This window comes from Sprattus sprattus, assembly GCF_963457725.1.
Source record: "Sprattus sprattus genome assembly, chromosome: 12".
NCBI classification, from domain to species: Eukaryota; Metazoa; Chordata; class Actinopteri; order Clupeiformes; family Clupeidae; genus Sprattus; species Sprattus sprattus.
The window spans coordinates 8,530,853-8,557,352 of NC_137910.1; the positions used below are offsets into that span (position 1 = coordinate 8,530,853).

The 26,500-nt window shown below is 46.0% G+C and overlaps 1 protein-coding gene across 11 annotated transcripts in view; it reads left to right on the top strand.

Moving 5' to 3' along the window:
• Positions 1-26,500, top strand: part of LOC308372952 (neurexin-1a-like) — a gene marked incomplete at both ends in the record, with an annotated part of 317,493 nt that overhangs the window by 240,812 nt on the left and 50,181 nt on the right. For all 11 annotated transcript variants that reach the window (XM_080848317.1, XM_080848320.1, XM_080848322.1 and 8 more), the window contains 3 exons: positions 17,601-17,772; positions 24,643-24,732; positions 26,110-26,438. In XM_080848317.1, the coding sequence (XP_080704443.1) occupies positions 17,601-17,772; positions 24,643-24,732; positions 26,110-26,438 (591 nt within the window). The remainder of the gene's footprint in view (positions 1-17,600; positions 17,773-24,642; positions 24,733-26,109; positions 26,439-26,500) is intronic.

A 26,500-nucleotide genomic window follows, 5' to 3' on the forward strand; every position in this document is an offset into this window, starting at 1 on the left:
AGAGAGAGAGAGAGAGAGAGAGAGAGGGAGAGAGAGAGAGAGAGAGATAGATAGAGAGAGAGAGAGAGAGAGGGAGATGAGGGAGAGAGAGAGAGAGAGAGAGAGACAGAGAGAGAGAGATAGAGAGAGAGAGAGACAGAGAGAGAGAGAGAGACAGACAGAGAGACAGAGAGAGAGAGAGATAGAGACAGACAGAGAGACAGAGAGAGATAGAGAGAGATAGAGACAGACAGAGAGACAGAGAGAGATAGAGAGAGAGAGAGGGAGAGAGAGAGAGAGAGGGAGATGAGGGAGAGAGCGGGAGAGAGAGAGGGAGATGAGGGAGAGAGAGAGAGAGGGAGAGAGAGAGGGAGATGAGGGAGGGAGAGAGAGAGAGGGAGATGAGGGAGAGAGAGAGAGAGGGAGAGAGAGAGGGAGATGAGGTAGAGAGCGGGAGAGAGAGAGAGGGAGATGAGGGAGAGAGAGAGAGAGGGAGATTAGGGGGAGAGGAAGAGAGGAGATGACTTGGTGTGTGTTCGTCTGTGTGTGTGTTTCTTCACACAAACATGTATCTCTGCGCATCTGTGCCTATCAAAGAACGAACATGAATGCATGGACTTGCACACGTGTCTTCATATGTGATCTTAACGTGTTCGAGCCATCGTACTGTCGGCTAACTTGCGTGGTCATGTGTGCTCAGCACATGTGACGCATGTTCAAGGGTTAGCCAACCTCAGGAAAGACAGTAGGAGAAACCACTGTGTGTTTGTGTGTGTGTGAGTGTGTGTGTGTGTGTGGGTGTGTGTGTTTTTGTGTGTGTGTGTGTGTGTGTGTGTGTGTGTGTGTGTGTGTGTGTGTGTGTGTGTGTGTGTGTGTGTGAAAGACAGCAGGAGAAACCACTGTGCCTGGAATGAAGAAGGGAGTAGTCACAGAGGAAGATGGAGACAAAGAAATGATCAAAAACAAGTGAGAGAGAGGAGGGAGAAGGGAGAGGTGGTGTGATGGAGGGGGGACTGAACGGGGGAGAAAGAGAAATAGGGAGAGAGAGAGACAGTGAGAGCGGGAGGCAGTGAAAGGCGATAGAGAGAAAGGGAGGGTAAAAGAGAGAGAGGGAGGGCGAGAGAAAGAGAGAGAGAGAAAGACAGAGAGAGGGGGAGGGCGAGAGAAAGAAAAAGAGAGAGAGAAAGACAGAGAGAGGGGGAGGGCGAGAGAAAGAGAAGAGAGAGAAAGACAGAGAGAGAGTGAGAGTGAGAGAAAGACAGAGAGAGAGAAAGACAGAGAGAGAGGGAGGGACGAGAGAAAGAGAAAGAGAGAGCTAAATCTGGGGAGAGGAGTAAAAAGCCCGGGGCAGTGTGGCACCAGCCGAAAGGATCCTACTCAATTAACGTCCTGGCACAACACTAATGCAGATTCTATTTCCAAGCATTAATTATGCGTGGCATCAGTTCCAGCTCGCTTGGCCTGGCATCAGTCTTCAGCGCCGCTGTCCTCTCCACCACCTCCACCCTCTCCGTCTCCGTGCCTCCGTCCCCACTCTCACCCCACACACACACACACCCCCCCGTAACCTCCGTGAAGAGACAAAAGGGCAAACTAGAAGCGCTCTCCGGTTCGTCTTGCTATCGGAGACATGCGGTGCGTGAGAGTGTACACAGCAATCAATATCCACTCTTTTCCTTTTGCCCCCTTTTTTCCCTCCCTGTCTCTATCCTGTGTAATAACAACTTCATTACAGGAGCTCACTGGACGACTAGCAAGGCTTTTGGATTCTCTAAGATGTTCCAGACTGCTAACATCAGAGAGCACACAAAATGTTGTGTTGGTTTTTTGACGGGGGCTTTTCCAGTCTGCTGATACAGGCCACAGGAGGCGGTGCAGGGGGGGGGCCAACAGGAGGCAGTGTGGGAGGGGGCCACAGGAAGCGTGGCGGGGGGGGGGGGTTCAGGAGGCCTGGGGGCAGCCCTAACTCATCCATGCGTTATCATGTACCTCTGATTGAGACAGAGAGTGCTGGCAACGCAGGAAACACACTAGTAAATATGGGGCAGAACAACATCAGCAGATTGCTAACCCATGTAGCCTTAGCCGCTAGCAGTCGTTTCAGAGTTGGCTAGAGTGTACCATGAGTCAAGGTTATTTGTGTGAAACTAATGCAAGCAAGTATTGTCTGTTGATGTCATCATCTGGACAGACTCTAGGCAAGGCAGACGCCAGGTCTGGCAGAGCCTATTAATATCGTCTGCTACGCTAAATAGACAGACAAATGCGCAAATAGCTATTCAAGGAGAACTGCTGGGTGAACCTAGCCTGACGATGTCATACTCATAATTCTAGTCAGAATATGAGTCTGAGATCGGACAATTGGGCTGTGATTATGGGGCGTGTTTCAACGAACCAGGAAAGAAAATTCCTCTTCGCTGAATTGGATACCTAGAACCAATCAGCGCAACGTAGTATTACCATCTGACAGATTAAACTTTTACCTGCTCCCGTAGGAAGGACGGCAAAAACATCTTTTCAATCGACAAATGCCTTGATCGCGTTTCTCTGTTCCTCTTTCAAAATGAATGCGCTGTCAATATCTGCTGAGATATGCCTGCTCACGTTACTTAATTAGAACTCAAGGCTAGAAGCTACCATTAGTTTCAACGATTATTTTGGCCAACGCGTTAGCATAACCGATCAATAATGGTCTAGAGTGCTTTAGTTAGGACCTAAAATCCTCGGCAACACTCGTTTTGCGTTACACAACTAACCGAGTCAATGTAGACATAAAAAAGTCGTGTAGATAGCTTAAATCATATAAAATATGTCCCACTAAGCTCCCGAGACGGCGCCATCTTTGTTCGATGTATATTCCGGTATATTCTATCTATATCTGTCCATCAACGTATAAAGCCCGCCCTTACAATTTGATTGGTTTAGATTGCGTTTCAACCTTTTTGAAACGTTAAATCTCTCCCAACTAACTCGATTCCAGACTGAATCTCCCAGAACAAAAATTTTGTGGGCGGAGTTCAGGCTGGTATCCAGGCTAGGGTGAACCCAATGCGGTGTGTTCCACTGTGAAAGGCCCCCGCTCTGACCTCCCACCCGCTCTGGCCCACCATGCTAAAAGGATCACTTCCATGTTGGGGCTACTTTAATGGCAAACCTGTCCCAATCAATGTTCTCTTGTTAGTGCAAAATGCAATCAATTTCCTCATTGTTCAACAATTATAAAGTGTCAATACACAGATTTAGTTTACCATTTGAATTGCACATGAGCAATGACCAAATCTGCATTGTTGCGGGGATGGGCATTCTTCCAATGATAATCAATGGATAAATATCTTGTGAAGGATATTGGCTCCAGAAGACCAGGTTGTATGGTCAGCACTGCTTCCTCTCGTGGGACGGGCAGAAATAGAAGCGTGCAGCTCTAGCCTGAGGTTACCACCTCCGTAGTGTATCGATTGGCACTCACAGCCGATTCGCTGAACGCAGCAAGCTTGGAAATGGCCTCCAAATCATGAATTCAGCAACAGCAAGGAGAGTAGGGAAATATTGAGAGAAACAGAAGGGATGAGAATAAGCAGAGAGTGTGCAGTGTGTGTCTCTGTGTGTGTGTGTGTGTGTGTGTGTGTGTGTGTGTGTGTGTGTGTGTGTGTGTGTGTGTGTGTGTCTGTGTGTGTGTGTGTCTGTGTCTGTGTCTGTGTGTGTGTGTGTGTGTGTGTGTGTGTGTGTGTGTGTGTGATTGACAGTAGAGATGTGGGATGTGTGATTGACAGTAGAGCAGTGGGATGTGTGATTGACAGCAGGTGTCCCCTCATCGTCCAATCCCCCTCAGCTCCGCCCTCTTGTCGCCCATGTGAGGCCAGCGCATTCACACGTCTGCCTAAGGTGCCCACACCCTGTCATCCACCAGAAGGGCATGTCAACACCAGCGCTGAATCATTAATGAACTCTACTTCTTCTTCTTCTTCTGCCCCCCCCCCCCCCCCCCTCGCCCCTCACAGTAGGCAGGGAAGCGACGCACCCACGGGTTTTCCATATGCTTTAGAACCAAACATATTTATGGGAAGGCCAGTTTACTGGATCATGGAGGTCTGTTCTTTTCACCGTTGACTGAAATCATTAACCACTTGTTATTTAACAACTTCACGGTTGAATTGACCTTAATATTGTTTTGAAAGAACTCGGCTAACCATTTGCAACTGTATTAGGTGCTTCCACCTACTGTTATCCTCTCTCTTTTTTCCCCTGCCCACTCCATCCTCATGCCTGAATCATATAGTCATCAGTGGCAGTTTGGTTTCGAATGACAAACGACATCATGTGACCTTCTTCTGAGCGAGCTGTATACTTAAACGTAGACACCCCCTCAGACTTCAGACTTTAGGAGTCTTCAGTGACGTTAATGTCTTCAGTAGCCGCCATGAAAAAAAGGATGTCACCTTTGGTAGTTTTAAGACTTTGTTTGGGTAGCTCTGCTCCATTTTTCAACCGTCTGAAGTTGGCCACTGTCCTCCTGAATCATTCCTGTAGTGGATGTTCAGTAAGATCATGAAATAGACACATGTAGTGTGGGGGGGGGGGGGGGGGGGGTTTAGTGGGTTGAGCAACTGATGAATTAACCATTCTTATACCTTTTTAGCATATTGAGTTTCAGAAAGAGATTAATGAATTAGCAAAACGTTAAAAACAATTCTTAATCATAAGTTTATGATGCATTTTGTGGGGCCCTCTGTAATTTGGGGCCTAAGGCACCTCTGCCTATGGTGGTCTGCCTCTGGGTGGTGCATTGTTGTTGTTGTTGTTGTTGTTGTTGTTGTTGTCGGATTCATATCTTATTCAGGTGCATCCACAGGCACAGACTCAGTGTCTCCAGCTGCCAGCACTGGCCTCTATCTATCCACATCTACATTTTCTTTTCTCAAGTCCTCAGTGAAAAAGATCAGAGGCTTGCGCAGGGAGGGAGAGATAGACACACAGACAAAGAAAGAGAGAAAGACAGACAGACAGAGAGAGAGAGAGGGCAGAGCTGCACAGAGACAGGCAGCTGTTTGTATTCTTGGGAAGATGTAAGTGCAGGTGGGAGTTGCCATGCTACCATCAGAATGAAATGACCACTAATGCTCTAGAACTTTACCGAGGCCGTGTCATTCACAATACACTAGTGAGGTAAGATGAAATACACAGGAGAGTGTGTGTGTGCGTGCGTGTGTGAGGGTGAGAGTGAGAAAGAAAGAGAGAGAGAGAGAGAATAAAGAGCTTTTCTTTCTCACTGGCTCAAAAATCACCGGTGGGTGGGGTAAGAAAAGTAGCTATGAAAAGCAGGCTGTAATGAGCTGAGTGGAACATGGCCCTGAAACTAGGCTGCTCGTGGGCACAGGAGCAGAAGAGGAAGAGGAAGATGATATAGAGAGGAAGAGGATATGGAGAGGTAGAGTAGGAACAATAATCAATGAAGGTGCTATTGTGATCCATGGATCTGATGGGAAATTATGTTTTGGTGCTCTTACACCAGAAGAACTCCACTAAATCGCAACCTCAAGCCCCACCCCCTGATTGATGGTGGTAATTTTAGAAGTTGGCAGCCTACCTGGTCCTCGGTGAGGGTTTGAAATGAGGTTCTTTGGGCTTCTGTTGAATAATTTCCCCACGCCGTACTTCTTTCTCCCCTAGAGAAAACTGCGAGAGAACCCAGTGTGCCTTGAGTCAGTGGACATACACCTTTACCTGGAGTTGCACAGCAGGCATTTCAGCCGTGAGTCAGTGTCACATACACCTCTACCTGGAGTTACACAACAGGCATTTCAGCAGTATCCAAATGAGTCACTGTCACAGCACTCGTTCTGCAGGTCTCTCCTCTCTCGCTGTGAGACACTTAGGAATACACAGCCCATACTGTTCACAACATTCACTGCAGAAGGAGAGGGATGAGAGGTGTGTGTCTGCTACTCAGCTCTCACTGCAGAAGGAGTAGTGAGTGAGTAAGAGGTGGGTGTCTGCTAACCTAACATGTCTCACCGCAGAAGGAGTAGAGAGTGATTGAGTGAGAGATGTGTGTGTGCTACCCTCACGTGTCTCACTGCAGAAGGAGAAGTGAGTGAGTAAAAGATGTGTGTGTGCTTCTCAGCTCACTGCAGAAGGAGTAGAGAGTGATTGAGTAAGAGGTGTGTGTCTGCTACCCTACCGTGTCTCACTGCAGAAGGAGTAGTGAGTGAGTAAAAGATGTGTGTGTGCTTCTCAGCTCACTGCAGAAGGAGTAGAGAGTGATTGAGTAAGAGGTGTGTGTCTGCTACCCTCACGTGTCTCACTGTCGTTTCACAAAACAGAGCGTGCGATGCAGAGAACATGCTTGAGATTCTTTGATAATAATCTCTTCAGATGCCAATAATCCAAATGCAATCTGAAATGGGGGCTGAGCTGAAAGGGGATCCGTGTACCATAAACAGGAAGTAAACCTCACGCTCTCTGTGATACATCGCTTCGCCATCCTTGCTCTGAAGTGGTGTTTGGTTTGGGATTCTTTAGATTTTTATCCAGCTTCCGCAGTGGCCACACGGTGATAACGATCCTGATCATGTTTCCGTTTCCACGGATCTTCTGCGGTGGACTGTCTTGTTTGCCAGAGAGATGATTCAGAGGAGTCATATGAATACAGCGGGAAATATAATATATTTCCGAGATAGCAGCAGCAGCCATGCCAGTCACATCTACAGCCACAAAGCCGCTTGAGTCGAAACAGGGGGAACTGAACTGTGTGTGTGTGTGTGTGTGTGTGTGTGTGTGTGTGTGTGTGTGTGTGTGTGTGTGTGTGTGTGTGTGTGTGTGTGTGTGTGATAGCAGCAGCCATGCCAGTCACATCTACAGCCACAAAGCCGCTTGAGTCCAAACAGGGGGAACTCAACTGCCAGGCGTCTCTAACAATCCAAGTGATTTACCACTGTCTGTCTTCAAGTGCCATCGCTTGTTGAGAATTAACATTAAGGAGGTAGAGGCATGTAGTGGAGGCCGGAGGGCTGTTTGAAGAGGTCTGGAGCCGGAGGTCTTTCACGGGGACCACTTGAACCCCGTGACCCTCTCGTTCACCGGCCCTCACTGTCCCCCGAGTGGTTTGCACGAGGGTGCCGGGGTCAGACTGCTGAGCAATTACCACTCCCAGTCTCTGCTGAAATTCATTTGCATGGCGCATAATTACACTCGACGTTGTTCAAATCAATGCAGGTGTTGAATTATGGATGCTGTATTGGTAATATTTTGCTTTCAGGTTTGTAAAAAAGCAATGGTGCCGACAGGACCGACTGTGTAACTAGCTGGGTGGGATGTGGGACAGAGAGCCGCGCATATCTTTATAACTAGATTAAGCAATTAACACATGAAAGATAGTTTTGGATTCATATTTTATTCACAGCAGCACATTTCATAATGAATACATCATCCTCCCAGCTGTGGGAAAGGCCATTCGGCAAACGTGTTAGTGTGGGTTTTCTTGCCCAGAATCTTTATCTTGTTATCACTGTGTCACTCATGTAGTGGCAGTACAGGGTGACGTGCCATCAGACGAAGCCTCCTCGCTCGCTTTCAGTCTTGGGGGCCTTTTAAGCGCCTGGACGGCGACTGACCAATCAGTGTCTGATCCATCACGCCAGCTGTGCCATCACACCCAGCCACTTTATATCCAACAGACACAATAGCCGTGTGCGTGAGTGAGTGTGTGTGTGTGTGTGTATGTGTGTGTCCAACAGACACAATAGCCGGCCCTCGACGGCTCAGATTACTACTGATGGCCGTCAGAGGACAAAGGGGGCATTTGACAGAGATCCAAGATTCATCCGTGCGAGGACATGACTGATTGAGCCGTGCGCTCATTTGTGCCAAGTGAACGACTCATGGCCATCTTACAGAGAAATTGTCCCGAATTGCATTTCACTTAACTTGCATTAACTAGCACAGCAGATGGTATGGCAGTGAAGATGGAGAGAGAGAGAGAGAGAGAGAGAGAGAGAAAGAGAGAGAGAGAGAGCAGAAGGAGGGGTAGGGTCTGGGAATGTGGGGGGAGAGGGAAAGAAAGAGATTGCAGGCATCATGAAAGGGCCTGTGTGTGTGTGTGTGTGTGTGTGTGTGTGTGTGTGTGTGTGTGTGTGTGTGTGTGTGTGTGTGTGTGTGTGTGTGTGTGTGTGTGTGTGTGTGTGTGTATGAGTCTGTGTGTGTGTGTTTGTGTGAGAGTGTGTGTGTGTGTGTGTGTGTAAGTGCAAAGAGAAAGGAGAGGGAGAGGAGTGTTTTAGTATTAGTGTGCTGAGCCACATCTGTGAAGTTTAGATCCTGCAGTTCCTTTGCTCCACTGCCTGTGTGTGTGTGTGTGTGTGTGTGTGTGTGTGTGTGTGTGTGTGTGTGTGTGTGTGTGTGTGTGTGTGTGTGTGTGTCCACTGCTTCTGCTGCTGCTTCCCCTTGCAGGCTGTGGCTACATTTGGTGGGATTTATGGGCCCTTTGTACTCCATTAGACGATTCCTTCTGGGCCTCGTGGAGGTGTACACACACACACACACACACACACACACCTCGTGGAGTTGTGGAGGTGTAGCCTTCCTGGGCTGCAGCTCTGAAATATAGTGTTATGACCCGCAGTAAATTGACTCTTGGGTTTGGGTGTGTCGAAGTGCAGTGATAACTTTGGAGTAGCGCTAAGTGCTTGATCCAAAATCTATGCTTGTCATTTCATGCAGATACACTACTAAGCGGTTTGGTTCATGGAGAACTCCAATCAGGAGCTTGTCTGGACGCCTCCTGGCTGAATCCCGCGGGCATGAAACATGGCTCTCAGCTGGACAGCAGCATGGGGCTCATTTCACTACATCACATGTCATAGGCTCACCTTCGCTCTCTCTCTCTCCCTCCCTCCATCTTCTTCTCTCTGTATCTCTCTCTATCTCTCTCCCTTTTTGTTCTCGGACCCATTCTTTCATTCTTTTCAGCAACACCCGCTGACTGGCCTGATGATTTATTAACTGGAGGTATTTGATGAAGCTGAGCTGCTGTTGAAAAGCCACTTGATAGACTCTCCTAGCGATGGAAACAATTTCAAGCCAACTTCACAGATAATTAGGCACTTTAGCTGGCGGACCTGCTTCTGAAATAAGCTCCGCAGACTCCCTCCACTTCTCTCCTCGTGCACCCCCGCCCCCTGCGAGTGTAGATGCTCTCCTTTCCCCTTCTCTCCTCTCCCCTCCTCTCCTCTCCCCTCCTCTCCTCTCCCCTCCTCTCCTCTCCTCTTCTCTCCTCTCCTCTCCCCTCCTCTCCTCTCCTCTCCTCTCCTCTCCTCTCCTCTCCTCCTGCACCCCCGAAAATATGAACAGTGGCTGAGCAGGACTAGGCTACTACAGGAGACTATCGTCCATTCTATCTATCTCCTGAGACAGCGCCCCCTTATGGTGAGCCACAGCTCCTGCATCCATCAGATGTGAAGGGGAGCATCACTAAGGATTATAATTTTTTTTTTTTTGTGGTTCCAAGTTGCTGTTCATTTGTTTTGTTTTGTTTGAGCTTTTCCTAAAGGTGTAAAAAATAAACAGTCAAAGGTGCAAATATGCTAAAACTCAAAAGCAAGTTTTATGATTATCTGTCAATGTCCCTGTTCAGTCTGAGTTGCAATTTTAACAGGCTTACTCACACTCGCTCTTTTTACCCAGGAAATGTGTGAGGCAGCAAAAAGCCAGGAAGAGCAGGGACCTGCGAGAGGCACTCTTTCGCTTTGAACTACTTTCAATTCCAAAGGGATGCTGCCGAGCACTAAGATGGATACATAATCCATTTTTATATGAAAAAATATATATTTAGGAGCAAAATGGAGAGCTTAAATTCTAGCAGTGCAGTTCGCCCAGTGTTCCTATGCATTTTGCCGGCAATATTTTTGTCTAACACGCCACGTGCTTCTACAGTGATTTGTGATTTGTTTGTTTTGACCAACTATGTCTCTGTCCTAATGTATTAGCAGGCATTAGAAGGCTTAACGAATAGAATGGGTCAAACTGAAAATTAACAAGCCACGACAAGAGAGAAAAAAAACCATACTAGGTATAAATGGAATTGAAAATTGGCATGCTCATTTTCTACCTCTAATAATTCCATTACCACAGTAATTCCATTAATGGGGTTGGCTAAAATAGCAGCCTGCGTGAGGTAATTAAAAGATAAGGTGAAACAGTGGATCCTCTGCGCTTCAGCAGCTCCCAAGCCTGTCAGAACATAAGAGTCCTCTTTCAGCTCCTCGCCCCTACTCACACTCAGCTCCCTCCAGCACTGACACTCAGCTCCCTCCAGCACTGACACTCAGCCCCCTCCACTACTGACACTCAGTCCCCTCCACAACTGACACTCAGCCCCCTCCACTACTGACACTCAGCCCCCTCCACTACTGACACTCAGCCCCCTCCACTACTGACACTTGGCCCTCTCCACTACTGACACTCAACCCCCTCCCCTACTGACACTCAGCCCCCTCCCCTACTGACACTCATCCCCCTCCACTACTCACACTCAGCCCCCTCCCTCCACTACTGACACTCAGCCCCCTCCCCTACTGACACTCAGCCCCCTCCCCTACTGACACTCAGCCCTCTCCACTACTGACACTCAGCCCCCTCCACTACTGACACTCAGCCCCCTCCACTACTGACACTCGGCCCTCTCCACTACTGACACTCAGCCCCCTCCCCTACTGACACTCAGCCCCTACTGATACTCAGGCCCCTCCACTACCGACACTCAGCCCCCTCCCCTACTGACACTCAGCCCCCTCCCCTACTGACACTCAGCCCCCTCCACTACTGACACTTGGCCCTCTCCACTACTGACACTCAGCCCCTACTGATACTCAGGCCCCTCCACTACCGACACTCAGCCCCCTCCCCTACTGACACTCAGCCCCCTCCCCTACTGACACTCAGCCCTCTCCACTACTGACACTCAGCCCCCTCCACTACTGACACTCAGCCCCCTCCACTACTGACACTCGGCCCTCTCCACTACTGACACTCAGCCCCCTCCCCTACTGACACTCAGCCCCTACTGATACTCAGGCCCCTCCACTACCGACACTCAGCCCCCTCCCCTACTGACACTCAGCCCCCTCCCCTACTGACACTCAGCCCCCTCCACTACTGACACTTGGCCCTCTCCACTACTGACACTCAGCCCCTACTGATACTCAGGCCCCTCCACTACCGACACTCAGCCCCCTCCCCTACTGACACTCAGCCCCCTCCCCTACTGACACTCAGCCCCCTCCACTACTGACACTTGGCCCTCTCCACTACTGACACTCAGCCCCCTCCCCTACTGACACTCAGCCCCCTCCCCTACTGACACTCAGCCCCCTCCACTACTGACACTCAGCCCCCTACTGATACTCAGGCCCCTCCACTACTGACACTCAGCCCCCTCCCCTACTGACACTCAGCCCCCTCCCCTACTGACACTCAGCCCCCTCCACTACTGACACTCAGCCCCCTCCACTACTGACACTCAGCCCCCTCCACTACTGACACTTGGCCCTCTCCACTACTGACACTCAGCCCCCTCCCCTACTGACACTCAGCCCCCTCCCCTACTGACACTCAGCCCCCTCCACTACTGACACTCAGCCCCCTACTGATACTCAGGCCCCTCCACTACTGACACTCAGCCCCCTCCCCTACTGACACTCAGCCCCCTCCCCTACTGACACTCAGCCCCCTCCCCTACTGACAGTCAGCCCAGTCCACTACTGACACTCAGCCCCCTCCACTACTGACACTCAGCCCCCTCCACTGCTCACACTCAGCCCCCTCCACTACTCACACTCAGCCCCCTCCACTACTGACACCACTACTGACACTCAGCCCCCTCCACTACTGACACTCATGAGGTCTGTGCGGTGAGGGGGAAGGCCTCTGAGTGGTAAAGCATGAGGTCTGTGCGGTGGTAGGGAAGGCCTCTCAGTGGTATTTGCACTGAAGGGAGACAAGGCGCATTGTCTGGGGCACCCCTAATAGTGAAATATGACATTTGACAGGTGCACAATGGTTGTCAAGATGCATGATGCACAAAGCAGGGCGAATGTTGGGTGAATGCTTACCGCCGAGAACCACCGATACCCACACACACACACACACACACGCTTATACACACACACACTTGGACACACAATCCCTGTAAGAAGATATGCAGATATGCGCCGCTATCGATTTATCATTCTTCCCAGTTTGTCTGTGATTCTCCCTGGACTAGAGAAGCAACCGTGCTTCATCATTCAAAAAGTCCTTTCTTTCTGTTTGTTCAACAAAGTTTATTTATGTTTGAACTTGTTGTGTTTGACCCTGAAGCAGATTAGGGAAGAATCAATATTTAAAAAGCTTCATGTACACAATGTATCAAACAGCAACGCATTGTTTATTGATGAGAATCTGAATCCAGACAGATGTTTACACCCTCAGTGGTCTGCTCATATTTGGAGGATTTATACATTTGATGAACAATATCACACAGCTCAAGAGGAAAATAAAAAGAAGAATGAGACAAATACTCACGGCCTGTCTTCTGAAGAGCCAGAATCACATAACAGTCATCCAGGCCAATACCCTCAAGGCAACACTGCATTCAAATCTCAACATGAGGTTATCCAGCGATGTACATGTAATTTCATACCAGACTATCCACTGAGGACATGCAGCTGGGGGGCGTTTTAGCATTCGGCCTAATGTTATAGATTAGTGTGCGTGAGGAACTATCTCCTAATGTTATGGATGAGTGCGCGTGTGGAACTCTCTCCTAATGTTATGGATTAGTGTGTGTGTGGAACTGAGTCAGTGTAACTGCCCATGCCACATGCTTATTAGCTGTCATAGCATTAACTATTATGAGAGTTCCTAATGAAAATAACCGATAATAGTTTGTCATATCATACAAATAATGTCACGACAAGCCATGCCACTAAATGGCATCTGCCATAACATGTGCTGTATTTGGATAAGGTTGTGATAGCATCATGACAGCATTATGAGGGTTCAAGTCAAATCCTTTTTTAAGACCGACAGCGTAAATGGCAAACAGCTCCAGCATTGCGGCTCTAAAGTGAGCGAAGCAAAGGCCTGCATAGGGGACACAGGCAGCCCACGTCCTGGAAGTTGAGCAGCAAGCCCCTGCCTCTGCAGCTGTGAGGCCAAGACAGCGATCAACTCCATCAGTTAATTAAACTCCATTCCAGTTTGATGAGCAATTAATCAAGCTGGCATGTTCTGTGAGAGGATGCTCCTCATAGTGTAGGGTGTGGCATAGAGAGATCTCCCCCAGGGCTTCACAGCAGGCTAAAACACTTAGCCAGCACAATCTGTGACTTCACAGAGGAGAGAGAAGGGAGGAGAGGAGAGGAGAGAAAAAGAGAGGAGAGAGGAGAGAGGCGAGGAGAAGAGAGGAGGGGAAAGAGGGGGAGGAGAAATGAGGAGGGGAAAGAGGAGAGAGGGAGAGGAGAGGAGAGAAGAGAGGGAGGAAGCAGGCTGACTGTGCAGCATGTGACTAGTGGCCAACAGGGAGTGAATCCTTTGAAAATATGGCCGCCTGGATAAGAGGGAGCCATCCTAAGGACCAGGGCTCATCCCTGTGTTTCAGTTCTCTTGAGCCATGGAGGTATGACAGTACTCAGCAGCATTCTCATTCACACCACAACCCCCCCCCACACACACACACACACACAGACACACACCCTAGAGATAGAGGATAGTGTGTATGGGCCAAAGTGAACCAGTCTGAGTGATGAGGGAACAAAAGCACCATAGGGGAGAATAACAGCAGAACAACAGCAACAATATATACACATTCATTTATGACAGGAAATGCAAACTGTGGTTCATGGCAGCATTAGAGGACTGTGATGTGTCTTACTCGTTGCAAACTACATGGACGTGACCGCGTCAACTTACCCCCTGAATGAAAAGGGGGGACATGTCCCCTTTGTATTAAAGATGCCTGCTTGAACTTTGTGCAACAAGACATAGCAGCTTGAATAAACTGATGTTGTAATGAAACAATTGTATATGATATGATATTGATGATGACATTATATCACCTGCATACCTGTAAGGTTAACATGGTTGAAATTCGTGTGCCTATAACTGTATACTGTATATGGAGCAAACTGAGTCACACAGTGCGAACACGGCAGTCTGTGTGTGTGTGTGTGTGTGTGTGTGTGTGTGTGTGTGTGTGTGTGTGTGTGTGTGTGTGTGTGTGTGTGTGTGTGTGTGTGTGTGTGTGTGTGTGTGTGTGTGTGTGTGTGAGCAAACACGGCAGTCTCAGTGTGTGTGTGTGTATGTGTGTGTGTGTGTGTGTGTGTGTGTGTGTGTGTGTTTGTGTATGTGCGTGCAGTCTGTGTGTGGACTTGTTATGCTATTGACTGTGAAATATGAGACATGAGAAAAATGGTGAAAGTCTGTGAGTTTCAAAACAAAACAACAAAAAACGAATGGCCCTGAAGCGCACATAGCGTAAACGTCTTGTCGTGCTCACAGAAGACCCTAACCTTAATCCTAGGTTTAAACAGCTGCAAAGGCATATATTGCTGTTAGATATCATAGCAAGCTAATGTGGGCTAGCATAACTTGCTAATAATCATTGCAGGCAATACGTTGGCTAGATATGTGTTGAATGGCATTGAACAAAGCTATCGACAGCTAACTTAGCTTGCTACGAGTTACGTTGTCAGCCAAAAAACAGGTGGATTAAAGAAGAAGAAGAAGAAAAAAAAAGACTTATGAAGAACATGCTGATGCAATCACACTAACAACAAACATCCCCCTCAACACACACACACAGACAATATGAACATCCAGAGACACACAAAAACGTCCACAACCGAGTACAAACCGATATGCTTTAAAATACAGACACTTAACACAAAAAATACTTCCGCTCTCTTACTTTTGATTTAATAGATAATTTGTGACTAAATGTACTGAATTTATTAATGGGACTTAGGGGAGCATTAAAAGTCCATCGCAGGATGCTATTAAGATGGCACTTTAATTGGCTTCTACTCTGGCACTAAACCTGTTTTTTTTCCTCCCTCTCTCTCTCTCTCTCTCTCTCTCTCTCTCTCCATCCCTCCCTCTGTCTCCCACTCAGTAATGAGCCACTAAAAATACGAATTAGTGCCTTATTTTCTTTATGCATTTGACAGTCCTTGAGAACAGTTGCCCCATCATGCTGGGCGCTTTGTAGTCCTGACTCCTGCTGTGCCTGGGTCCTTGAAAGAAAGGCTAAATGTGAACGGCCATGTCAGCGATGGCAGCTCTGCTTTCAAGAAAGAGGGAAAAAATAAACCCCCCTCTTCAAAGAAAGAAAAAAAACATGCACACATTCATATTACAAATGATTCCAATGATGACTGACTGACAGCATAAATAAGAGTAACAAACTCGCTGTTCGCCTTCAGCTCTCACTATATCAGGTCGCATATGAGAATCTAAGCACGTTTATCGCATCAGACAGCGATAAACTGGTAGCTGGTAATTTGATATCTGATCGCAAGTGGAAAAATTCCATTTCTACTGATCATTGTGCTGCATGTTATTCCATGATGTGTGTGTGTGTGTGTGTGTGTGTGGGATCTCCTGAAAGACAGGCGCGTGTCTGGTTTCATTACCTCCTGCCAGTACATGAGGCACACACACACACACACACACACACACACACACACACACACACACACACACACACAGGCCTGTTTTATTACCATCTCCAAATCTCCCTTATCGGGGCTCAAAGGATGGGGGAGACGGGCGGAGGCTACCCCAATCTACCGCTTCTTAAACCAGTAACCGTTATCAAACCGCTTCAGCATTTAGGCCAACGGATGTGTACGTCCACACCCATCACGACCACATCTCCGCTACTTTCCCCCCGATTATTCGCTCATAACACCGCCTGCTCCATAGCGAAATCCCCCGAAGAACTATATAGGTTGGATTTCGATTGCATACTTTCGCTGAGCACTGGTCTATGAGCACTGGTCTGTTAGCGCCCCACTCTGTTAGCGCCCCACTCTGTTAGCGCCCCACTGTCCCTTTGGCACTGGTCTGCGAGTGCCCCACGCTACTGACTGGAGCACAGGCCCACACACACACACACACACACAAACACACACACACACACACACACACACACACCACTGCCACGCTGCTGACTGGATAATGGCATTCGCTGTACTGCTGGTCCCATCAGCCAACCAGATGCTTCCTTTATGGCCTCTCCTGGGCACGCTCAGATAGTGCCAACTCGTTCAATTCCGCAGGGTAATTCGTTTTAAAGAGAGGGGGGGGAGGCAGACTCTTAAAATCACTGAAAGGTTCTCTCTTTTGATGTAATGACATTGTCAGGGCACTGGTGTTTATGACAGCCTTTGTCATAACATTAACGCGAAGGCAGAAAAGACTTGTTAACTTTGAAGTGGGATTCATCTACATTGCTGCATGGGGATGCAGAGTGCATTTTATGGATTTCCATGGCAACGCGGTAGTGTGTTCACTGTTTTTTTAGTCCACACTTTAGCTGTAGGGCATACTCCAAAACACAGATGGCCATTGCACTCGCTGGCGAAAATACATTTTTAATGAGAAACAGCGAGGAAAACATGAAACTCCACAGATATATCCCTTTTGAAGTCGATGCTTACAGAACAGAACACCTCTATACTACAGAAATACTGAGACGTGTTGTTTCAAATAACTGAAATTCGACAATATATCTGAAAAGACTGTTTGTATGTCTGTATGTTTTGTTGGTTAATGTAGTGTTACCTGAATCAATTTGCCGTCCAAAAGACAAACACCATGTCATTTTGCAGTCAATTAGTATCGATGACTGTCTTTACACCGACCATAAAAATAAGTCAAGCAGCTCTATTTTGGGGTCAAGGTTCCGCTAAAGAGTCTCATTGGATTACAGCCCCAGGCTCCTCCCTTTAGAACCTAATTACAGGGCAGATAATATCATTAGGTGCTGACTAAGCCTGTGAGTGACTTTAATAGGTGTGCTGTGTCTCAAGTCAAAGTAAATGTTTGCCTAAATGCAGCTGGCCGAAGCTGAATAGATGAGATGTATGTGCGCCGGAATTTAATTAGAGCCTTCAACCGCTTGCTCAGCCCGAATTAAGCTCCAGTCGGAGTTTCAGCAGACTTATGAGATTTGGGTTTCGCCGTTCGCCATTCCTCATCAGGCTATCAGTACAGCCTAAATAACTCAGGGAATCCAGAAAGGTTTGTGTTATCAGAATCAGAATCACGTTTATTGGCCAAGTAAGTTTAAACAAACAAGGAATTTGACTCTGGGTTAAGTTGCTCTCAGGGTACTTACACAAAATATACAACACAACACACTATATAACACAATAGCACAACGGTCCAAGCATTAACGTTACTGCGTTATTGAATATATGATTTGTCTGACTGCAATTTTTAGATACTGTTACAGGTATCATCATCATCATACTTACTGTCATCAACATCAGCAGTATGTATATGTACAACTGACAAATGGTTAAATTGTATTTTCACTGGCAATACTAATTCTTTTTCTCTTCTTTGTGTGTTCTTTCTGTCTCTAGGATAAAGGGAATATCGCTGTAGTGTTCAATGTGGGAACAGATGACATTTACATTGAGGAGAAGGCAAAGTTTGTAAATGATGGGAAGTACCATATAGTGAGGTTTACACGGAGTGGCGGTAATGCCACACTGCAGGTGGATGACCTGCCAATCATTGAGCGATACCCCACAGGTAAGGCAGTTCTTCTGTTCACCTCTGACCTTCTGACCTTTACCCCTGATCAACTGTCCTTCTCCTGATCAGCACAGACTCTTTGGTTTTTAAAGCTTCCATGTGACAGGACATGCTGAAAGAAATGTGGTGTTAGATGAACTTATTTATGTGTGTGTTGTTGGTCTGTGTCCTCTGCAGAGATACTTACTCTACGTCACTCTGTGAATGCTGTAATCTGTTTCTGTTTTCTGTGTGTGGTATTGATATGGTCACTGTTGAGAGGCTTGTCCATTTGAGAGTATGGATTTAAACTGTCGAACGGCTTTGACAAAAGCTCTAGAAGTTTTTTTTTTACTCAACCGTCCTCCCAGTCCCTCCTCATTCAGTCAGTAAACATATGCAATCTAACCAGAGCGTGACGAGGAGGAGAAGAAGAAAGAAAGAAAAAAATCGAACGTTCAAGTAGATGAAATTTGATCCCCATGGCAACGGTTTCCTTATTTAACCACTTACAGAACAGATGAGTCACAAGGTTCTGGGGACACAAGAGAAAGTGTCCTCTTTCACACAGTAGAGTTTTTTTCTTTTAATTTACCAGCCTCGCACAGTCCACTTAAAACACCAATAACCCCCCTCAGACACATCAAACACACGTCTCCCTCCCCTCACCTCCTCTTTGGCACTTAAAGCAGCCTGCCGTCTGTGCCCAGCATTTAAACAAGAAAGAAGTCGGGAGGTGGTATGCAAAAGATGCCCTTTGCCCGCTCGTCTTCAGCCATGGAAGTGGGCAAAATGAATTAAACCCGCCCACACCCCTCCACTCCCCCCCCCCCCCCTCCCTCTGCAGGGTCTGATGACCTACTCTACGGCATGTTCAGTCCTGTTCTTTCACAGAAAGGCCCCCGTGGTCCAGCTCTCCTCTCTCTGCTGGTCTCTAGTAGGAGAGAATGGTAATGGATACTGACCAAATGATCGTTGCCCTGGGTTAATTGCCTAGATATGGCACTCATAGCATATGGTGTGTATATTTATAATAGAGATGCTGAACTGACTGAAAGATCCCGCACACACAAACGCACACACACACACCAGTGTGAAGTTACATGTACCGCTGAATAATTCTGTTATGTAAACAGTGTCTACAGAGACACTCGGACGCAGAGATCGCTGTTGTGTTAGATTCAAGAGCATATACTCTTTTCTGTGATTATGCAAACTTTGAAATATTATTTACATGATGTTCAGACTGAAAGCAAAATGACACTGAATTGGCAGTTTACATCTTGGCTTTATGATACTGCCAATGGAAATTCCTCAGATAAAGATAGACCATCAAATTTCTCTTGTGATTTAATCCATAATTAAATCCAAAAATCTATTTTATTCCATAATAGTCTTTTTCCCGTTTGCAAATATTTCATTTTCTGTTAGTGTCTAGTATAGACTAGACACTAACAGTATAGATTTTCATAATAAACGTTAACCTAAACATTTAACTACATGTATGGTTAAGGTTAGGGTTTGGGGTTGATGTTTAAGGTTATGTTGAGTGAACATTTAGAAAGACTGAATGTGAATTTCAACAGACCTTCTGTAAAGTCTCTGTAGACGGACTATCCAAATAAAGTGTTAGCGGATCATTTGGTGCTAATAGAGTATTAATGCGGAGTTCACTATTTGAGATGATGATACTGTGATGAGGATGCCCCTGCATGCTTATCAGGGGTGATACTGAACCACAGAGTACCCCTTTGCACATGCAAGTAATTACTCTCCTACTGCAGAGTTATGAAGAGGTTTCACCAGGTCTGTTCAGGGTTTACTCACATCTTGGTTTATCTGTATCTCATCATGCCAAAGTATTACAGATACACATGTAGTGCACTTTACACAAATATAAGCACCGGCCTGTTGTAGTCATGGAGTCCAAAAGTAGAGAATTTCCATTTGTAATGGCAGGTTTGTCACAATAATATAATGTGATAGAAGAGTGTTCTTTTTCTCACAGGAGAGATTAGCTAGGGAGTCGTGACCAGTCTGTATTGCTTGGGACAAGAGTGACGGAGAAGAATAAAGAAGTGCTGATAACCTAAATGAATTTTTAATGAGGAGCGATAAGAGACTTGTTGCAGCCTCCATAATTGCTTATTCTTACATTTTACATCTAGTTAAGGAAATGCTGAACACAGCCTCCGCTACCGCCACAGAGGCCTGGCAATCCTGTTGTGCGCTTTGTTATTTCAGTTTCATTATTTCAAATGATAAAGGGCTTCAGTTTTTACCCTTTGCCATGCTTGCAGCCACATGGGCACACCACTCTTCTTGTGTTCTGTGAAGTTTGAAGAAGGGTGGTGAAGAAGGGTGCTGAAGAAGTAGAAGGGTGAATTAGAAGGGAGAAGTAGAATGATGGTGGCAGATGCTGAAGGTGATATACTGTTCTCACACGTCCAAGTTCTGTTCTAAGAATGGAATTGAGGATGTGCTTCCATTCACAGGATCTGTTCCTCACGGTTCCGAGTTCCCTCAGGGTCTCATCACATTCTCAGGCCTGCTCTCAGACCTTTTTATGAAAGCATTTTCCAGTCGAGTTCCAGATTTTAGTCACACTCTGAACTTGTGAAGCACGTGCTGGTCAATGCTCCTGATTTCTCTCCCTACCCGTTGTCTTCCTTAGGGGTCAATAGCAGTATTATATAGATATTTAAATACAGCTAGAGTGCTCTTCTATCCCCCTATGCATATGCCAGATGCAAGTCTTTGTCTAAATAAATTAAATTCCCTAAACAAGCACTATGAGAACCATGGCTAATGCGTTTAATGCTTTTTTTTTTCATATAAAAAATGTAACGCTTGTCAAACCTTTTCCTAGTAGGGAATGGTGAACCTCCTTTTCAAAGAGGAGGGGATGAAGTAAGGGGGCTTAAAATAAGAGCGCAGAGGAGGAGGGGTCAGGGAAAGGTCAGCCATAGCATAAAATCCTGTGAGCAGAGCCCTCTCTCCTCATGATGGTCCTGTTGGCAGTGACAGCACAGGCACTCAGGGCTCCTGGGTGGCAGAACGGAGCTCTGACTCAGAAAGATAGCATGTCACAACTACACAGACAATATCCCATCTCTTTTCTGTCGTCTTGGCCTCGTATTTTGTCCTCCCCCTCTCTCTTTCTCTCTCTCTCTCTGTCTTGCCATCTCTGTTCATCCCTATCTCCCATGCTCAGTGCAGTCAGTGTTAGACGAGTGCACTGGGATAGTAGGGGGGCTGTTGCCCTAGTGCACTGGGATAGTAGGGGGGCTGTTGCCCTGGTGCACTGGGAGAGTAGGGGGGCTGTTGCCCTGTCCGTATGGAGGAGGGGTAGGGATTGCAGTGACGGTGTTTGTTTCCTGGGCCCAGCTGCAGTGGTAATGAGTCAGATGTGCCGTAGCACAGCTTGTGACATGGTATCCAGAGGCCAGCCCATCCCATTATTACATCTGCACCCCCTCCCCTTCTCCCTCCCTCCACCCCCCTCCCCTTCTCCCTCCCTCCAACCCCTCCCCTTCTCCCTCCATCCCAGTTTGTCAAGCTCACCTTGCAGTCAGTCAGGCATGCTTGGGTGCACAAACAATAGACTGAACAGACGCCCCCCCCCTCCCATTCTTGCTCTCCATTTCTCTCTCTTTCTCTCTCTCTCCCTCTCTCTTTCTCGCAGTGCAGGAAAATGTTTATGTACATTGTTTTCTCTCCCTCTGCATTGTGTTTTTTGTTTTTTTTATCTCCCAGAGTCGGAAAGGCAAGCATTTCCATATATGCACGTTTATATTTTGTTCCTGCCGTGTAGTCGGGTGTGTGGGAGTATGTAATGAGACAAAGCCTGGGTCTTATCTGAGCAGGCTATTAACCGAGGGGAGAAAGCGCATACCGAGCGCCTCCCTTCTGGCAGTCACACCGGCATTCCACTAGTCCCCTGCTGCCTGGGCGCTAAAGATAAGTCATTCGGACTCCCATTCCCCAAAAAACGGACCCCACCCCACCCCACGCATCTCTGCCACAGGGAGCTGGAGCTCGGCAAGGAAAAGAAGGCTGTGTAGATTCAGTGGGGCAGCTGGAAGGCAGTGGCAGTGGCAACAGCGTTGTTTAACAAAGCCGCATCCTGAGAAGTAGATCGATAAATGATGGCAGCTCGATAGCATTCAGAGTTAATTAACACGGCCGGTGGCTGAGGAGCAGAGCAATGAGCATTCGCTCCCAAACAAAAGGTGACAGCATTAAGGCTGTCTTATCTCGCCAGTGGAGCCTCTGCTCCCGAGCTTCTCTCAGTGGAAGACTGTCCAGCTGTGAAGGAACCAGCGCTTAGCTATGCAAAAAGAAAAAAGTGAAATGGGCAACAGCTCAAGGTATGACTCATTCAAAAAAAAACGTATTGGATTTGGAGATAGGCCATGTCTTTCTAAATTTTACTAAATTGTTCTGGAACTCTTCTGAGTGATATTAGTGTCCTATCGTTGCTAACACTGATGCTTCTGCTAAGATCTATCGGCGTTGTTTCATAGGGTTAGCCAACCTGTTTTTACTCTATATGTTAAATGTCTCTCTGTATTCCTCCTTCCTTGCCCAATGCCCCCTGCATGGTGCCTATCTTGTGTCTGTTCTGTATGGAAATATCAGAGAAGTAGAATGAAATGGGACAGCACAGGGTTTTTTTAAAGGCTATAAATTGCAGAAGATTACTGTTTTGTCAGAAGACCACTGAGGGGCAAAAGCCCATCTGCACAGAATTGCAACTGTCAGGAGATAAATAAGTACAAACATACTACTCACAGTCAGAGACGTACACACATTCACACACACACACACACACACACACACAGACATATGCACACACAACATGCATCCAGACATGAAAGTGAAAAAATAATGAAGCTTTCTCACCTACTTCTTGCCTGACACCTTTCATTTCTCCAGTGTGTCAGCAGCCAGAGGATCTGGCCAGAAAGGGGGAGCAGGCCAGAGAGAAGTCTTGAGTCAAAGATCTGTCATCCAGTAACTGTTACTAAGATGGTAGAGCTTTATTAACTGCAATTTTATCATCATACTAAACATTTTCACTGTAGAGAAATTGAGCTGGATAGTGAGAGTGTTACTGGGCTGGGTAGAAGTATTTTACCTGCATCATTCTCAACCCAGCCCATTTTCAACTCACCCAAGTTGATTATCTTTTTATATTTATTTGTAATATATTAATTAATAAACACCTTTTGCAGCGAATAAAACATGTATTTGAACTAAGAATGTAATTATGACCTCAAGCCTGAGGACCTGACATTCAAGGCAGACATGGTATATTGAATTCTTTGTCTATCTACTCAGACAGTAGAGAGCAAAGCTGCCGGAATGTTCCGCAGTAATCCCTCTTTCCCCAGCGCAGAAGTCACTCAGCGCAAGATTAGCACCTCTACCCTCAACCTTTACTCTTAGAGCCGAGAAAAAACCGAGACAGATACGAGAGAAACGAATGAACCTGAAATGTGACAGAATATTGTCAACCTGTGGAACAATTGAACTGGACGGAATCCAATTTAGGAAGACTATAGAAAGGGTGAGGTGTCACTCAACGTCCACATCACTGGATTTCCTCCTTTTCTCCGCAGGTTATTGGTCTGTGTGTAGCCACGCTTCTCTCCAGCGCTAAGCCTCGGAGCCCAGATCTCACCATCAGCTCTAACTGGAAGCTAACGCCGCATTGTTTCCCCTTTGACTGGCAGCATTCACTCTATTGTTGGACGCTGTGCCAAGCTCCTCTTCAAGTTCATTACCTTGCCCCTTCTCTCACTCTTTCTCTATCTCTCTCTTTCTCCTACAAAGGAAAGGGATTCAGGCATTCTGTAATCAATATATATGAGGAATTTTGGGCCCAAATCCCCTCACCATTATCCTCAGTGAGAATGAAGTGAGAGATAACAAATCAATATTAGTTTGTGTAAATCCTCAGATGTTCCTGTTGTGGCGTAATTAGAGTGCCTCCCTTTGAGTCACACAGTGAGGTGGGGATGTAGGAGATGACAGGGAGGCTGTTTCCTGTTTCCTGTGACTAGAACTCTGCTGTTGAAGGGGTGAGATTTTCAAAATTTGTCTAAGGGGATTCTGGTAACTTCGTCTGTTCCAGAATGAGAATGAAAGAGAGGTGACGTAGATTTTGTGTTTCAATCAAAACAATCTAAATGTCAGCTTTTATCAAAGCCTTCCACAGTGTATATCTCTTTTGAGGACTTTTTTTTCTCTAATGTTGTGTGTTCTACCTGTTCCAGGTATCTAACCTTATTCATTTTCTATGTCCTGAACCTGCAAATCTTCAAGTGTCGTCACCATTGTTATATCCTGTTAGCATACTTTGACTTGTTAATTAGTCTTTTTTTAAATGGAAATGGGAGATATGTGTGACCATGGAGGTATTTTGTGTGGATCTAAATTAATAATTGGGTCTTTTATTCTAATAATAAATAAAAGGATGTTCCAGGTGAGACACCGTTTGTATAACTAGATTTAAACTTGTCCAGAGAGAAAATAAGGGGACCAAAGAAGAGCAAAGAAACTCATGGATTGGACATTTTGTAAATATTTATGTCATGGTTATGTTTTAAATTTGTGGTTTGGATTGGTCTTTAACTTAATATTAATCTAGATGAAAACTCTAATTCATAATTAACATAGGAATAATTTGTTTGATAAAATAAAATAAAATGTATTGAGTGAAAAGTTTGGTCAGTGAGATGTTGCAGGTAGCTTTGTTTATAAATATCTAAAATTTTCCAAACAAACGATTGTGACAGTTGTATAGCTCAAGCTATAAGTATTAACATTTAACCTTTGACCTTACAGATTTTAACCAATGAAATGTCTCTTTAAACTTTAAAGGCAACATTGATAACGAACGCCTGGCGATTGCTAGACAGCGAATCCCATATCGACTTGGTCGAGTAGTTGACGAATGGCTACTCGACAAAGGTAAACATTGATTAAAACTTTAAATAAAAATAATCTGAACATAACAAAGTAATACTTTGTAACACGAATAAACAAATCGAATTAAATGTTCTGTAAACTCAATAAAACTAAACGATTTAAAATGAAGTAAAAGTAGCTTGTAGTTCCTTGACATTTTGCATAATAATGTATTGAGCTGTTTAATACTTCAGGTTAAAGGGACTGTAAATATAAATCTAACTCAGTCAGTAATATTAATACTATTAAACTATCCTTAAATCACATATAGCTTTGTTTTTATCTGTCTTAAACATTTAAATGATCAGGATAAAAGTAACCCATTAGACAGAGATCATATTTACATATTCTTTACACATGTATACTGATTTGTGTTTTTTTGTCATGAAAAGCGCACACTTTAAACTTGTAGATATATTAAATAGAGTAAAACATTAATTGGCTTCAGTACTGAGTCCCTTTAACGACCATTGTAAATGTGCACAGGTAATGAACACAGAATAGACTATTACGGACAATAAAAAAAATAAAACACACATTTTGAGTGCATGCATGTGTGTGTTGAAAATTTAAACCTGTATCTCCCACTTAATGTTTGTCATTTGTTTGCACTTTCCGTTGATTTTTCTTTATTTTTCGTTCAAGTTTTGTATTTTTTTATTCTACAGAGTCAAATCTCCAGACGCCTCATTTACCCCTGTTTTAATGTGTCCATGGTTTGATTAGTTTATGTTTGCTCATTTGTTAGCCACTCTTGCTAAAAGGCAGTCTGAAGAAAATTCAAATTTGACCTTTTTACCAACTACACTTCTTAATTTAATTTGAGACACTATCAAGGACCAAATTGTGTTCTTAAGAATATGCGATATCTTTGGAAAGGGTCGTTGTATTGTGGTTGTTTACAGTAAAGTATCTTCGGTGATGGATAGATACCGGCAGCCTGTTTCCATGATCAAAAATCATGTAAATAAAGCTGTGCTGTTGTAAGACATTGTCAATACATCTCATTTTGACAAGACGCAGGATAAAACTCTTAATTGCCTTTCTTTTGCGAGAAAGAAATACATTGATTTGATTGTCCTTTTAGCAAAGGCACATTCATTTAAGACTACCACAAATGTTTCTCTTTTGCATCTGTTTTTTTTTTCCCCTTTGAATCCGCATTTCATAAGCATCCCATCATTATAATGGCGATAAATGACCGGGGTCTGCGCTAGCTCCAGCTAATTTATCGCCCTCATTAGCCACTGGGCAAATAATCCGTCTTTCTCTCTGGCGTGATTATTTTTCCTCACCCTCTCTTGGCTCTCTCTTCTAATAGCCCGAGAGAGAGAGTGCTGTTAAACACTCTCGCACGTATGTAACGTTTGTTCTCCGCAGGGCGCCAGCTCACTATCTTCAACAGCCAGACCACCATTAAGATCGGCGGCTTGGAGAAGGACCGCAGCCGCTCCTTCCAGGGCCAGCTGTCCGGCCTCTACTACAACGGCCTCAAGGTCTTCAACATGGCGGTGGAGGGCGACGCCAACGTCCAGATCGAGGGCAGTGTGCGCCTGGTGGGCGACGCCCCCTCCTCCTCCATCACCCCGCAGTCCAGCGCCACCGCCAACCGCTCGGAGACGTCCACCTCCATCATGGAGATCACCACCACCACCACCACCGCGTCCAGCCGGCGGGTCAAACAGACCACCCCGAGGGAGTCGCAGCAGGTAAGGAGGCCCAAGCCTACGCTCTCCTTTACGCTCTCCTTTACGCTCTCCTTTACGCTCTC